The sequence below is a fragment of the Heptranchias perlo genome, unplaced genomic scaffold, assembly GCF_035084215.1.
Source record: "Heptranchias perlo isolate sHepPer1 unplaced genomic scaffold, sHepPer1.hap1 HAP1_SCAFFOLD_429, whole genome shotgun sequence".
NCBI lineage: Eukaryota > Metazoa > Chordata > Chondrichthyes > Hexanchiformes > Hexanchidae > Heptranchias > Heptranchias perlo.
This window is the reverse complement of record NW_027139441.1, coordinates 62,307-76,227: the sequence shown is the minus strand read 5'-3', so window position 1 is coordinate 76,227 and position 13,921 is coordinate 62,307. Positions and strand designations below refer to the sequence as shown.

Here is a 13,921-nt window from a genome sequence, read left to right as displayed (position 1 = left end):
ACTCTGTATCTAACCCTGTACCTGCCCTGGGAGTGTTTGATGGGACAGTGTGGAGGGAGCTTTACTCTGTATCTAACCCTGTACCTGCCCTGGGAGTGTTTGACGGGACAGTGTAGAGGGAGCTTTACTCTGTATCTAACCCTGTACCTGCCCTGGGAGTGTTTGACAGGACAGTGTAGAGGGAGCTTTACTCTGTATCTAACCCTGTACCTGCCCTGGGAGTGTTTGACGGGACAGTGTAGAGGGAGCTTTACTCTGTATCTAACCCTGTACCTGACCCTGGGAGTGTTTGATGGGACAGTGTAGAGGGAGCTTTACTCTGTATCTAACCCTGTACCTGACCCTGGGAGTGTTTGATGGGACAGTGTAGAGGGAGCTTTACTCTGTATCTAACCCTGTACCTGCCCCGGGAGTGTTTGATGGGACGGTGTAGAGGGAGCTTTACTCTGTATCTAACCCTGTACCTGCCCTGGGAGTGTTTGATGGGACAGTGTAGAGGGAGCTTTACTCTGTATCTAACCCTGTACCTGCCCTGGGAGTGTTTGATGGGACAGTGTAGAGGGAGCTTTACTCTGTATCTAACCCTGTACCTGACCCTGGGAGTGTTTGATGGGACAGTGTAGAGGGAGCTTTACTCTGTATCTAACCCTGTACCTGCCCTGGGAGTGTTTGATGGGACAGTGTAGAGGGAGCTTTACTCTGTATCTAACCCTGTACCTGACCCTGGGAGTGTTTGATGGGACAGTGTAGAGGGAGCTTTACTCTGTATCTAACCCTGTACCTGACCCTGGGAGTGTTTGACGGGACAGTGTAGAGGGAGCTTTACTCTGTATCTAACCCTGTACCTGCCCTGGGAGTGTTTGATGGGACAGTGTAGAGGGAGCTTTACTCTGTATCTAACCCTGTACCTGACCCTGGGAGTGTTTGATGGGACAGTGTAGAGGGAGCTTTACTCTGTATCTAACCCTGTACCTGACCCTGGGAGTGTTTGACGGGACAGTGTAGAGGGAGCTTTACTCTGTATCTAACCCTGTACCTGCCCTGGGAGTGTTTGATGGGACAGTGTAGAGGGAGCTTTACTCTGTATCTAACCCTGTACCTGACCCTGGGAGTGTTTGACGGGACAGTGTAGAGGGAGCTTTACTCTGTATCTAACCCTGTACCTGCCCTGGGAGTGTTTGATGGGACAGTGTAGAGGGAGCTTTACTCTGTATCTAACCCTGTACCTGCCCTGGGAGTGTTTGACGGGACAGTGTAGAGGGAGCTTTACTCTGTATCTAACCCTGTACCTGACCCTGGGAGTGTTTGACGGGACAGTGTAGAGGGAGCTTTACTCTGTATCTAACCCTGTACCTGACCCTGGGAGTGTTTGATGGGACAGTGTAGAGGGAGCTTTACTCTGTATCTAACCCTGTACCTGACCCTGGGAGTGTTTGACGGGACAGTGTAGAGGGAGCTTTACTCTGTATCTAACCCTGTACCTGACCCTGGGAGTGTTTGATGGGACAGTGTAGAGGGAGCTTTACTCTGTATCTAACCCTGTACCTGACCCTGGGAGTGTTTGATGGGACAGTGTAGAGGGAGCTTTACTCTGTATCTAACCCTGTACCTGACCCTGGGAGTGTTTGATGGGACAGTGTAGAGGGAGCTTTACTCTGTATCTAACCCTGTACCTGACCCTGGGAGTGTTTGATGGGACAGTGTAGAGGGAGCTTTACTCTGTATCTAACCCTGTACCTGACCCTGGGAGTGTTTGATGGGACAGTGTAGAGGGAGCTTTACTCTGTATCTAACCCTGTACCTGACCCTGGGAGTGTTTGATGGGACAGTGTAGAGGGAGCTTTACTCTGTATCTAACCCTGTACCTGACCCTGGGAGACTTTGTTGTGCTGTATCTCTCTCTCTCGCAGGTCAGCCCGTTCCTGTCTGATCTTATCGCTGATTTTTTTATCTTTGGACCGAACTCTCTGTCAGCCCTTAATTTATGTCCGTACAGAAATTACTGGTGGAAAATATTCCCTGGAGGGGAGGGGTGGGGAATGGGGAATTGCTGCTTGTAACCTCCGAAAATTTAGTTTGGGATCCAAACTGGGGAGGGAGTGCGGGGGAGGGAGGCGTACGAGGGCCAGCACTCTGACCTTTCACCCCAGGGGTCAGACGATCAGAAGGTCATGGGTCAGTGCAACCTTCTTTCCTTGAAAGGAAGTCTCCTCTTCCTGCAGGATGGGCTGAGGCCCCACGGTGGAGGCGACTGGCCGCGGTCCCATGGTGGAGGACACCAGGGGAAGGGCAGAGGCCCCATGGTGGAGTGAAACTCGGGAAACTCGGCACCGCCCCTCCGACAGTGCGGCGCTCCCTCAGTACCGACCCTCCGACAGTGCGGCGCTCCCTCAGTACCGACCCTCCGACAGCGCGGCGCTCCCTCGGCGCCGACCCTCCGACAGCGCGGCGCTCCCTCGGCGCCGACCCTCCGACAGCGCGGCGCTCCCTCGGCACCGACCCTCCAACAGCGCGGCGCTCCCTCGGCGCCGCCCCTCCGACAGTGCGGCGCTCCCTCAGTACTGACCCTCCGACAGCGCGGCGCTCCCTCGGCGCCGACCCTCCGACAGCGCGGCGCTCCCTCGGCGCCGACCCTCCGACAGCGCGGCGCTCCCTCGGCGCCGACCCTCCGACAGCGCGGCGCTCCCTCGGCGCCGACCCTCCGACAGCGCGGCGCTCCCTCGGCGCCGACCCTCCGACAGCGCGGCGCTCCCTCGGCGCCGACCCTCCGACAGCGCGGCGCTCCCTCGGCACCGACCCTCCAACGGAGCGACGCTCCCTCAGTACTGCACAGGGAGTGTCAGCCTAGATTTTGTGGTCAGGTCCCTGGAGTGGGGCCCAGACCCATGACCTTCTGACTCCGAGGCGAGAGTGAGAGCAACCGAGCCACGACTGACACCGGAATTCGGGATCAGTGAGAGATCGAGAATCCCAATGAACCCTTGACTGTCCCAAGGAACAGGGAGACGACGGTTCATCCCCCAATTGGACCTTTCGTTGAAACTGGGCATCGATGGTGAGTGTTGGCAGATCAGCTGCGTGCAGGGAGGGGGTATCAGATTGGGGCCCGGTCCGGAGCTCGTTCACCACCCACTCTCCTCATAACAAGACTCGTTGGTCGGTGAGCAGCATCGGGAACCCACATCCCCATCCCCCCTGCCCCCCTTCCCTTTCCCAGTGGGCGCCATGGCCCAGTGACCATCCAGAAAGTGTGGGGCTGGGTGGGTGTCGTGGGTGTGTGCTTTTAATTATTCGTTCATGGGATGCGGGCGTCGCTGGCGAGGCCGGCATTTATTGCCCATCCCTAATTGCCCCTTGAGAAGGTGGTGGTGAGCCGCCTTCTTGAACCGCTGCAGTCCGTGTGGTGAAGGTTCTCCCACAGTGCCGTTAGGAAGGGAGTTCCAGGATTTTGATCCAGCGACGATGAAGGAACGGCCGATAGATTTCCAAGTCGGGATGGTGTGTGACTTGGAGGGGAACGTGCAGGTGGTGTTGTTCCCATGTGCCTGCTGCCCTTGTCCTTCTAGGTGGTAGAGGTCGCGGGTTTGGGAGGTGCTGTCGAAGAAGCCTTGGCGAGTTGCTGCAGTGCATCCTGTGGATGGTCCACACTGCAGCCACTGTGCGCCGGTGGTGAAGGGAGTGAATGTTTAGGGTGGTGGATGGGGTGCCAATCAAGCGGGCTGCTTTGTCCTGGATGGTATTGAGCTTCTTGAGTGTTGTTGGAGCTGCACTCATCCAGGCAAGTGGAGAGTATTCCATCACACTCCTGACTTGTGCCTTGTAGATGGTGGAAAGGCTTTGGGGAGTCAGGAGGTGAGTCACTCGCCGCAGAATACCCAGCCTCTGACCTGCTCTTGTAGCCACAGTATTTATATGGCTGGTCCAGTTAAGTTTCTGGTCAATGGTGACCCCCAGGATGTTGATGGTGGGGGATTCGGCGATGGTAATGCCGTTGAATGTCAAGGGGAGGTGTTTAGACTCTCTCTTGTTGGAGATGGTCATTGCCTGGCACTTATCTGGCGCGAATGTTACTTGCCACTTATGAGCCCAAGCCTGGATGTTGTCCAGGTCTTGCTGCATGCGGGCTCGGACTGCTTCATTATCTGAGGGGTTGTGAATGGAACTGAACACTGTGCAATCATCAGCGAACATCCCCATTTCTGACCTTATGATGGAGGGAAGGTCATTGATGAAGCAGCTGAAGATGGTTGGGCCTAGGACACTGCCCTGAGGAACTCCTGCAGCAATGTCCTGGGGCTGAGATGATTGGCCTCCAACAACCACTACCATCTTCCTTTGTGCAAGGTATGACTCCAGCCACTGGAGAGTTTCCCCCTGATTCCCATTGACTTCAATTTTACTAGGGCTCCTTGGTGCCACACTCAGTCAAATGCTGCCTTGATGTCAAGGGCAGTCACTCTCACCTCACCTCTGCAATTCAGCTCTTTTGTCCATGTTTGGACCAAGGCTGTAATGAGGTCTGGAGCCGAGTGGTCCTGGCGGAACCCAAACTGAGCATCGGTGAGCAGGTTATTGGTGAGTAAGTGCTGCTTGATATCACGTGGAGTGAATCGAATTGGCCGAAGACTGGCTTCTGTGATGGTGGGGATATCGGGAGGAGGCCGAGATGGATCATCCACTCGGCACTTCTGGCTGAAGATGGTTGCAAACGCTACAGCCTTGTCTTTTGCACTCACGTGCTGGACTCCGCCATCATTGAGGATGGGGATGTTTGCAGAGCCTCCTCCTCCCGTTAGTTGTTTAATTGTCCACCACCATTCACGACTGGATGTGGCAGGACTGCAGAGCTTTGATCTGATCCGTTGGTTGTGGAATCGCTTAGCTCTGTCTATAGCATGTTGCTTCCGCTGTTTAGCATGCATGTGGTCCTGAGTTGTAGCTTCACCAGGTTGGCACCTCATTTTTCGGTACGCCTGGTGCTGCTCCTGGCATGCTCTTCTACACTCCTCATTGAACCAGGGTTGATCCCCTGGCTTGTTGGTAATGGTAGAGTGAGGAATATGCCGGGCCATGAGGTTACAGATTGTGCTGGAAGACAATTCTGCTGCTGCTGACGGCCCACAGCGTCGGGTGTGTGTGTGTGTGTGTGTCGAACCACAGAGACCATGCCCTGTGGCCCCCGACAGCTGCCAATTCAGTGCGGTCCAAGGTGGACGATGAGAGGGTGCAGCCGCAGTGACCACCAGGCTTGCCTTGGAGTGACCAGGAATTGTACATCAATCTCCAGGACGCTGCAACAGAAGCCGGAAGGATGGTCATCGAGGGCCCCCCAGAACATATTTCCATTTTCTTTCAACACTTCCGTTGTTTAGTGTTAACAATATCTGAGATGGGGGACTAGCCGTTCGACAGACTGTTAACCAATTGGATTCATCTTGACCAAGACTCTCTACCCTTCCCAATTGGCCGGGAGTGTGGGGGGGGGCAGTTGGAGGCAGAGGTCACCTGTCAAAGCCTCCAGGAATACCCCCAGCCCGGGTCGGCAACCCCAGTGGGGCAAATCGTACAGAACCCAAGACCGGACAGGAAGTTACAGCATACACAAGAGTCAGTCCCAGTACTTGTGGGTACATTTTTCCTCAGACATGTCTTTATTGCAACTTATGCGAGAGATACAATCAGATTCAGAACAACACGTCACTTGTTGGGAAAAAATGGGGGAGAGAGGGGGGCAAGACAGAGAGAAAACCCAACCCAGGGAGCAGGGCAGGTAGAGCACAGGGTTAGATACAGAGTAAAGCTCCCTTTACACCGTCCCATCAAACACTCCCAGGGTCAGGTACAGGGTTAGATACAGAGTAAAGCTCCCTCTACACTGTCCCGTCAAACACTCCCAGGGCAGGTACAGGGTTAGATACAGAGTAAAGCTCCCTCTACACTGTCCCGTCAAACACTCCCAGGGCAGGTACAGGGTTAGATACAGAGTAAAGCTCCCTCTACACTGTCCCATCAAACACTCCCAGAGCAAGGCACCGGAGCGAGTGGAGACCGTCCAATTCCCCGACCACCAGAAGGACTGAGCAGCCCCACTGCACCCCAGAACCAGACCCAACTCTCCTCAGTCTGGGACCCCCGGGATTCACGGGTTGGAAAAGAGGAACTTTCAGCTAACGGGAAGCAGCAGGTCGGGGAGTGAAGTGGCAGGAGTTCGGTGCAGTTAGTGACTGGGTCCTGATCCGGTTCTCCCTCAGGACAGCATGCCTGGGAAGGGAGGGGAGCAGCCCCGTCAATCGAGGCGGTACTAGTCCTCGTAGTCATATCCGAAGGTTATGCAGCTCCTCATCATGTGGCGGTTTTCCACGACCGGAAGAAATGGAACCATCCTGTCATTTCCCCGGTGACCATAAGGAACCCCGGGGTCCGTGGGATAGAGCTCAGCACTGTTGGGATGTCTCCTCAGCCAACGCTCGAAGATCCTGCAAAACGGTACAGAGAAAACGTCAAAGTTACATTGCATCTGCAGCCATTCGGCCCATCAGTAGTCGCGAGAATGCTAGCATCTATTATTAAGGACGTGGTAACAGGGCACTTAGAAAATTATAATATGATGAGGCAGAGTCAACCCGGATTTATGAAAGGGAAATCGTGTTTGACAAATTTATTGGAGTTTTTTGAGGAGCGATAAGGGGGAACCAGTGGATGTAGTATATTTGGATTTTCAAAAGGCATTCGATAAGGTGCCACATAAAATGCTGTTACACAAGATAAGGGCTCATGGGTGTTTTTGCGACTGGAAGGCTGTTTCCAGTGGGGTTCTGCAGGGCTCAGTACTCGGTCCCTTGCTTTTCGTGGTATATATTAATGATTTGGACTTAAACAGAGGGGGCGGGATTAAGAAGTTTGCAGATGATACAGAAATTGTCCGTGTGGTTGATAGTGAGGAGGAAAGCTGTGGACTGCAGGAAGATATCAATGGACTGGTCAGGTGGGCAGAAAAGTGGCAAATAGAATTCAATCCGGAGAAGTGTGAGGTAATGCATTTGGGGAGGGCAAACAAGGCAAGGGAATACACAATAAATGGGAGGATACTGAGAGGTGTAGAGGGAGTGAGGGACCTTGGAGTGCATGTCCACAGATCCCTGAAGGTAGCAGGACAGGTGGTTAAGAAGGCATATGGGATACTTTCCTTTATTAGCCGAGGCATAGAATATAAGAGCAGGGAGGTTATGCTGGAACTGTATAAAACACTGGTGAGACCACATCTGGAATACTGCGTACAGTTCTGGTCTCCTTATTTAAGAAAGGACATAATTGCTTCAGAGGCGGTTCAGAGAAGGTTCACTCGACTGATTCCTGGGATGAGGGGGTTATCTTATGAGGAAAGGTTGGACAAGTTGGGCCCGTATACACTGGAGTTTAGGAGAATGAGAGGTGATCTTATTGAAACATAGAAGATCCTGAGGGGACTAGAAGGGGTAGATGCTGAGAGGATGTTTCCCCTTGAGGGAGAGACTAGAACTAGGGGACACCGTTTAAAAATAAGGGGTCTCCCATTTAAAACCTCACAGAAAACAGAGAGTGGGGATAAACGGGTCATTGTCAGGTTGGCAGGCTGTAACTAGTGGGGTACCTCAAGGATCAGTGCTCGGGCCTCAGCTATTTACAATCTATATTAATGATTTAGATAAAGGGACCGAGTGTCATGTGTCCCAGTTTGCCGACGATACAAAGCTCGGTGGGAGAGTAAGCTGTGAGGAGGACGCAAAGGGACAGCGACAGGTTAAGTGAGTGGGAGAGAAGGTGTCAGATGGAGTGTAATGTGGGGAAATGTGAGGTTATTCACTTTGGTCGGAAGAATAGAAAAACAGAATATTTTTTAAATGGTGAGAAACTATTAAATGTTGGGGTTCAGAGAGATTTGGATGTCCTGGTACAAGAAACACAGAAAGTTAACATGCAGGTACAGCAAGTAATTAGGAAGGCAAATGGTATGTTGGCCTTTATTGCAAGGGGATTGGAGTACAAGAGTGAGGAAGTCTTGCTACAATTATACAGGGTTTTGGTGAGACCTCACCTGGAGTGCTGTGTACAGTTTTGGTCTCCTTATCTAAGGAAGGATATACTTGCCTTGGAGGCGGTGCAACGAAGGTTCACTAGATTGATTCCTGGGATGAGAGGGTTGTCCTATGAGGAGAGATTGAGTAGAATGGGCCGATACTCTCTGGAGTTTCGAAGAATGAGAGGTGATCTCATTGAAACAGATAAGATTCTGAGGGGGGCTTGACAGGGTAGATGCTGAGAGGCTGTTTCCCCCTGGCTGGAGAGTCTAGAACCAGGGGGCATAGTCTCAGGATAAGGGGTCGGCCATCCTAGACTGAGATGAGGAGGAATTTCTTCACTCGGAGGGTTGTGAATCTTTGGAATTCTCTCCCCCAGAGGGCTGTGGACGCTCAGTCGTTGAGTATATTCAAGGCTGAGATGGATGGATTTCTGGACTCTCGGGGAATCAGAGAGATGGGGATCGGGCGGGAAAGTGGAGTTGAGGTCGAAGATCGGCCATGATCTGATTGAATGGCGGAGCAGGCTCGAGGGGCCGAATGGCCTACTCCTGCTCCTATTTCTGATGTTCTTAACAGGTCCATCCCGGTGTTTATGCTCCACACGAGCCTCCTCCCTCCCTCCTCCATCTCACCCTCTCACCATCTCCTTCTATCCCTTTCTCCCTCATGTGTTTATCCAGCTTCCCCTTAAATCCATCTACACTATTCACCTCAACTACTCCTTGTGGGAGCGAGTTCCACATTCTCACCACTCTCTGGGGAAAGAAGTTTCTCCTGAATTCCCCGATTGGATTTATTAGTGACTATCTTATATTTATGGCCCCCCCCCGAGTTCTGGTCTCTCCCCACAAGTGGAAACATATTCTCTACGTCTACCCTATCGAACTCTTTCATAATCTTAAAGACCTCGATCAGGTCACCCCTCAGTCTTCTCTTTTCTAGAGAAAAGAGCCCCAGTCTGTTCAGCCTTTCCTGATAGTTTATAAACCTCTCAGTTCTGGTATCATCCCAGTAAATCTTTTTTGCACCTTCTCCAGTGCCTCTATATCCTTTCTATGATATGGAGACCGGAACTGTGCCCAGTACTCCCAGTGTGGGCTAACCAGACCAGAACTGTGCACAGTGCTCCCCGTGTGGTCTAACCAGACCAGAACTGTGCCCAGTACTCCCAGTGTGGTCTAACCAGACCGGAACTGTGCCCAGTACTCCCACTGTGGTCTAACCAGACCAGAACTGTGCCCAGTGCTCCCACTGTGGTCTAACCAGACCGGAACTGTGCCCAGTACTCCCAGTGTGGTCTAACCAGACCGGAACTGTGCCCAGTACTCCCAGTGTGGTCTAACCAGACCGGAACTGTGCCCAGTACTCCCAGTGTGGTCTAACCAGACCAGAACTGTGCCCAGTACTCCCAGTGTGGTCTAACCAGACCAGAACTGTGCACAGTACTCCCAGTGTGGTCTAACCAGACAGGAACTGTGCCCAGTACTCCCAGTGTGGTCTAACCAGACAGGAACTGTGCCCAGTACTCCCAGTGTGGTCTAACCAGACTGGAACTGTGCCCAGTGCTCCCAGTGTGGTCTAACCAGACCAGAACTGTGCACAGTGCTCCCAGTGTGGTCTAACCAGACCGGAACTGTGCACAGTGCTCCCAGTGTGGTCTAACCAGACCAGAACTGTGCCCAGTACTCCCAGTGTGGTCTAACCAGACCGGAACTGTGCCCAGTACTCCCAGTGTGGTCTAACCAGACCAGAACTGTGCACAGTGCTCCCAGTGTGGTCTAACCAGACCGGAACTGTGCCCAGTGCTCCCAGTGTGGTCTAACCAGACCAGAACTGTGCCCAGTGCTCCCAGTGTGGTCTAACCAGACCAGAACTGTGCACAGTGCTCCCAGTGTGGTCTAACCAGACCGGAACTGTGCCCAGTGCTCCCAGTGTGGTCTAACCAGACCAGAACTGTGCCCAGTGCTCCCAGTGTGGTCTAACCAGACCAGAACTGTGCACAGTGTTCCCAGTGTGGTCTAACCAGACCAGAACTGTGCCCAGTGCTCCCAGTGTGGTCTAACCAAGGTTCTATCCAAGTTTAACGTTACTTCTCTGCTTTTCATTTCTATCCCTCTAGAAATGAACCCCAGTGCTTGATTTGCCTTTTTTTATGGCCTTATTAACCTGCGTCACTACTTTTAGTGATTTGTGTATCTGTACCCCCAGATCCCTCTGCTCCTCTCCCCCGTTTAGATCCTTATTATCCAAGCAGTATGTGGCCTCCTGACTCTTCCTACTCTGTGGCCGAAATGAGCATGTTTGGATTCATGAACGTGTCCGTGTTGGCGCTCGACATCCTAATCAGATGTAACCGCTCACGTGTGAATGAGATTTAATTACAGAACAAGACCATCTCCCATTTATACAAACGTCTCAAGGCTTAAATCAGACACAATCTGACCCCGGGGCCACAGGAGGAGATATCAGGACAGGTGACCAAAACCTCGGTCAAAGAGGTAGGTTTTAAGGAGGGTCTTAAAGGGGAAGAGAGAGAGAGAGAGATGGAGAGGTTTAGGGAGGGAATTCCAGAGCTCAGGGCCCGGGCGGCTGAAGGCACGGCCGCCAATGGTGGAGCGATGGGAGCGGGGGGATGGACAAGAGGCCGGAATCGGAGAAGCGCGGAGATCTCGGAGGGTTGTAGGGGGTTACAGAGAGAGAGAGGGAGGGAGGGGGGGCGAGGGGCCACGGAGGGATTTGAACAGGAGGATGGAGGATTTTAAAATCGAGGCGTCGGGGGGGACCGGGAACCGATGTCGGTCCAGCGAGCACAGAGAGGGGGTGATGGGTGAACGGGACTTGGGGGACTGGACTTTAATTACAGTAGGTGAGGCCGTTCCTGTTGAACTATAGGAAAATAGGGTCAGGAGGAGGCCATTCGGCCCCTCGAGCCTGTTCTGCCATTCATGGCTGATCCAACTCCATCCATTGGCTCCATGTCCCTGACGGCAAATATCTATCGATCTCCGATTTTACATGATTAATTGAGCGAGCATCTACTGCTTTCGGTGAGAGAGAATGCCACACTTTTACCACCCTTTGCATGAAGAAGTGTTTCCTGATTTCCCTCCTGAATGGCCCGGCTCTGATTTTAAGGTTGCGCCCCCCTTTGTCCTGGACTCCCCCCACCAGCGGGAGAAAGGCTTCTCTCTATCGACCCTATCAATTCCTTTCAAAATCCTCAAGATCTCAATCAAGTCACCCCCATAACCTTCCATATTCCAGGGAATACAAGCCTCGTTTGTGGAATCTCTCCTCATAATCTCGCCCTGGTGACGTTCTCTCTCAGCCGATCGCGGTCAAGCCGGACTTACTTGTCGACGTAGGCATGGAGGGACGGAAAGAGAGGGTCATTGGTGGCCTCAAAGATACTGTTCAAGTGTCCGCCGCAGAAGACGTGCACCAAGTTGTGCATACTGAGTGTCATGATCCAGGGTCTCCTAGGGTCTATGGTTCCTGCAATCGAGAGAGAGAGAGAGAGAGAGAGAGACGACGTTTCAGGGGACGGAGGCTATCGCAGGCAAAATAAACCAGCAATGACCCACCTTCGGAAAGACCTCGAGGCGCAGAGTCTGGTTTCCGTGTCCCCGTCTCACTCGGTGAATTTCTGACCCGGTGATTCTCAATTCCTGGGGTCAACACTTGGAGAATGGCAGTCGATCCCCGTAAACCGTAATGCAGATTCCCCGAATCCCGCCCTCCCCCTTGGTCGAGGGATAAATCTTGGGGCCCAGGACCCCGGGGAGAACTCCCCCCTGCTCTTCTTCCAATAGTGGGCCGTGGGATCTTTCACACCCGCCCGAGAGGGGCAGACGGGGCCCTCGGTTTAGCGTCTCATCCGAAAGACGGCACCTCCGACAGTGCGGCGCTCCCTCGGTACCGACCCTCCGACAGCGCGGCGCTCCCTCGGTACCGGCCCTCCGACAGTGCGGCGCTCCCTCAGTACCGACCCTCCGCCAGCGCGGTGCTCCCTCAGTACTGACCCTCCGACAGTGCGGCGCTCCCTCGGTACCGACCCTCCGACAGTGCGGCGCTCCCTCGGTACCGACCCTCCGACAGTGCGGCGCTCCCTCAGTACCGACCCTCCGACAGTGCGGCGCTCCCTCAGTACTGACCCTCCGCCAGCGCGGCGCTCCCTCAGTACTGACCCTCCGACAGTGCGGCGCTCCCTCAGTACTGACCCTCCGACAGTGCGGCCCTCCCTCAGTACTGACCCTCCGACAGTGCGGCCCTCCCTCAGTACCGACCCTCCGACAGTGCGGCGCTCCCTCAGTACTGACCCTCCGACAGTGCGGCCCTCCCTCAGTACTGACCCTCCGACAGTGCGGCCCTCCCTCAGTACTGACCCTCCGACAGTGCGGCCCTCCCTCAGTACCGACCCTCCGACAGTGCGGCCCTCCCTCAGTACTGACCCTCCGACAGCGCGGCGCTCCCTCAGTACTGACCCTCCGCCAGCACACCCCTCAGTACTGACCCTCCGACAGTGCGGCGCTCCCTCGGTACCGACCCTCCAACAGTGCAGCGCTCCCTCAGTACTGACCCTCCGACAGCGCGGCGCTCCCTCAGTACCGACCCTCCGACAGTGCGGCGCTCCCTCAGTACTGGCACCGGGTGTGTCTGCCTGCATTCCACAGACTGGGCTTGTATTCCCTCGAGTGTCGGAGATTAAGGGGTGATCTAATCGAGGGGTTTAAGATGATTAAAGGATTTGATGGGGCTGATAGAGAGAAACTATTTCCTCGGGTGGGGGAAGAGTCCAGAACAAGGTGGGGGAGCAGAACCTTAAAATCAGAGCTCGGCCGTTCAGGGGGTGATGTCAGGAAGCATTTCCTCACACAGAGGGGGAGTGGGAATCTGGAACTCTCTCCCCCAGAAAGCTGTCGATGATTGGGGGTTGAGTTGAAATTCTCGAGACTGAGATCGGTAGATTTTTGTCAGGTGTCGAGGGATTCGGAGCGAAGGGGGGGGGGAAAGTGGAGTCGAGGTACAGATCAGCCACGATTGAGCGACGGAACGGGCTGGAGGGGCTGAACGGCCTCCTCCTGCCACTACGCTCCAGGGCTACTCCACCTCCAATGGGAGCGCCAATGGCGGTTATCCGTACCCAGAGTGCACTGGGCGGTGGGTTGCTCGCTATTGAGATCGGGGGGGGGGCGGGGGGGAGCCCAATGGGCAGGAGAGGCTGACGGTTGGTTAGATTGGAGCCCGCCCCGCCCCTGAACCCACCCCGTACCTTCCAACGCGCTGCGGAAAGAGGACGTTGACAACGTAGTGTAAGGCGCTGTGTCGAACTGGCTGATGTTGAGGCAGGCGTGCACGTCGCCCAGGCGCGGCAGGCCGCCAAATCGGCTGTCGGGACGGTTGAATCGTCTGATCCGTTGGCCAGGGCCGCGCGGGCAAACCTGGCCGAAGTCGAGCTGATTCGGGCCATCGTTTGTGCAGTAGGTCTAGGAACGAAAGATAGTCCCGTCAAACACTCCCGGGGCAGGTACAGGGTGAGATACAGAGTAAAGCTCCCTCTACACTGTCCCATCAAACACTCCCAGGGCAGGTACAGGGTGAGATACAGAGTAAAGCTCCCTCTACACTGTCCCATCAAACACTCCCGGGGCAGGTACAGGGTTAGATACAGAGTAAAGCTCCCTCTACACTGTCCCGTCAAACACTCCCGGGGCAGGTACAGGGTTAGATACAGAGTAAAGCTCCCTCTACACTGTCCCATCAAACACTCCCAGGGCAGGTACAGGGTTAGATACAGAGTAAAGCTCCCTCTACACTGTCCCGTCAAACACTCCCGGGGCAGGTACAGGGTTAGATACAGA

The 13,921-nt window shown here is 54.2% G+C and overlaps 2 protein-coding genes across 2 annotated transcripts in view; both read right to left on the bottom strand.

Moving 5' to 3' along the window:
- Positions 1 to 5,643: 5,643 nt before the first annotated feature.
- Positions 5,644 to 13,560, bottom strand: LOC137312365 (tyrosinase-like). Its single transcript, XM_067978940.1, has 3 exons — positions 13,333 to 13,560; positions 11,414 to 11,555; positions 5,644 to 6,476 (listed from the first exon to the last, which is right to left on the bottom strand). Exons 2-3 carry the CDS (start codon positions 11,524 to 11,526, stop codon positions 6,302 to 6,304), a joined length of 288 nt encoding a protein of 95 aa, XP_067835041.1. The 5' UTR covers positions 11,527 to 11,555; positions 13,333 to 13,560; the 3' UTR covers positions 5,644 to 6,301.
- Positions 11,597 to 13,921, bottom strand: part of LOC137312367 (tyrosinase-like) — a 23,815-nt gene continuing 21,490 nt past the window's right edge. The window contains exons 2-3 of the mRNA XM_067978942.1: positions 13,333 to 13,546; positions 11,597 to 11,610 (exon numbers count right to left, since the gene is read on the bottom strand). Coding sequence (XP_067835043.1) covers positions 11,597 to 11,610; positions 13,333 to 13,546 — 228 coding nt within the window. The remainder of the gene's footprint in view (positions 11,611 to 13,332; positions 13,547 to 13,921) is intronic.

Bases quoted from the DNA above. Each gene is read 5' to 3' on its own strand.
- LOC137312365 (XM_067978940.1), bottom strand. From the start codon at position 11,526: ATGACACTCAGTATGCACAACTTGGTGCACGTCTTCTGCGGCGGACAC. The intron at 6,477-11,413 runs GTAAGTCCGGCT...ACCGTTTTGCAG, and splicing joins CTCCATGCCTACGTCGACAA to GATCTTCGAGCGTTGGCTGA.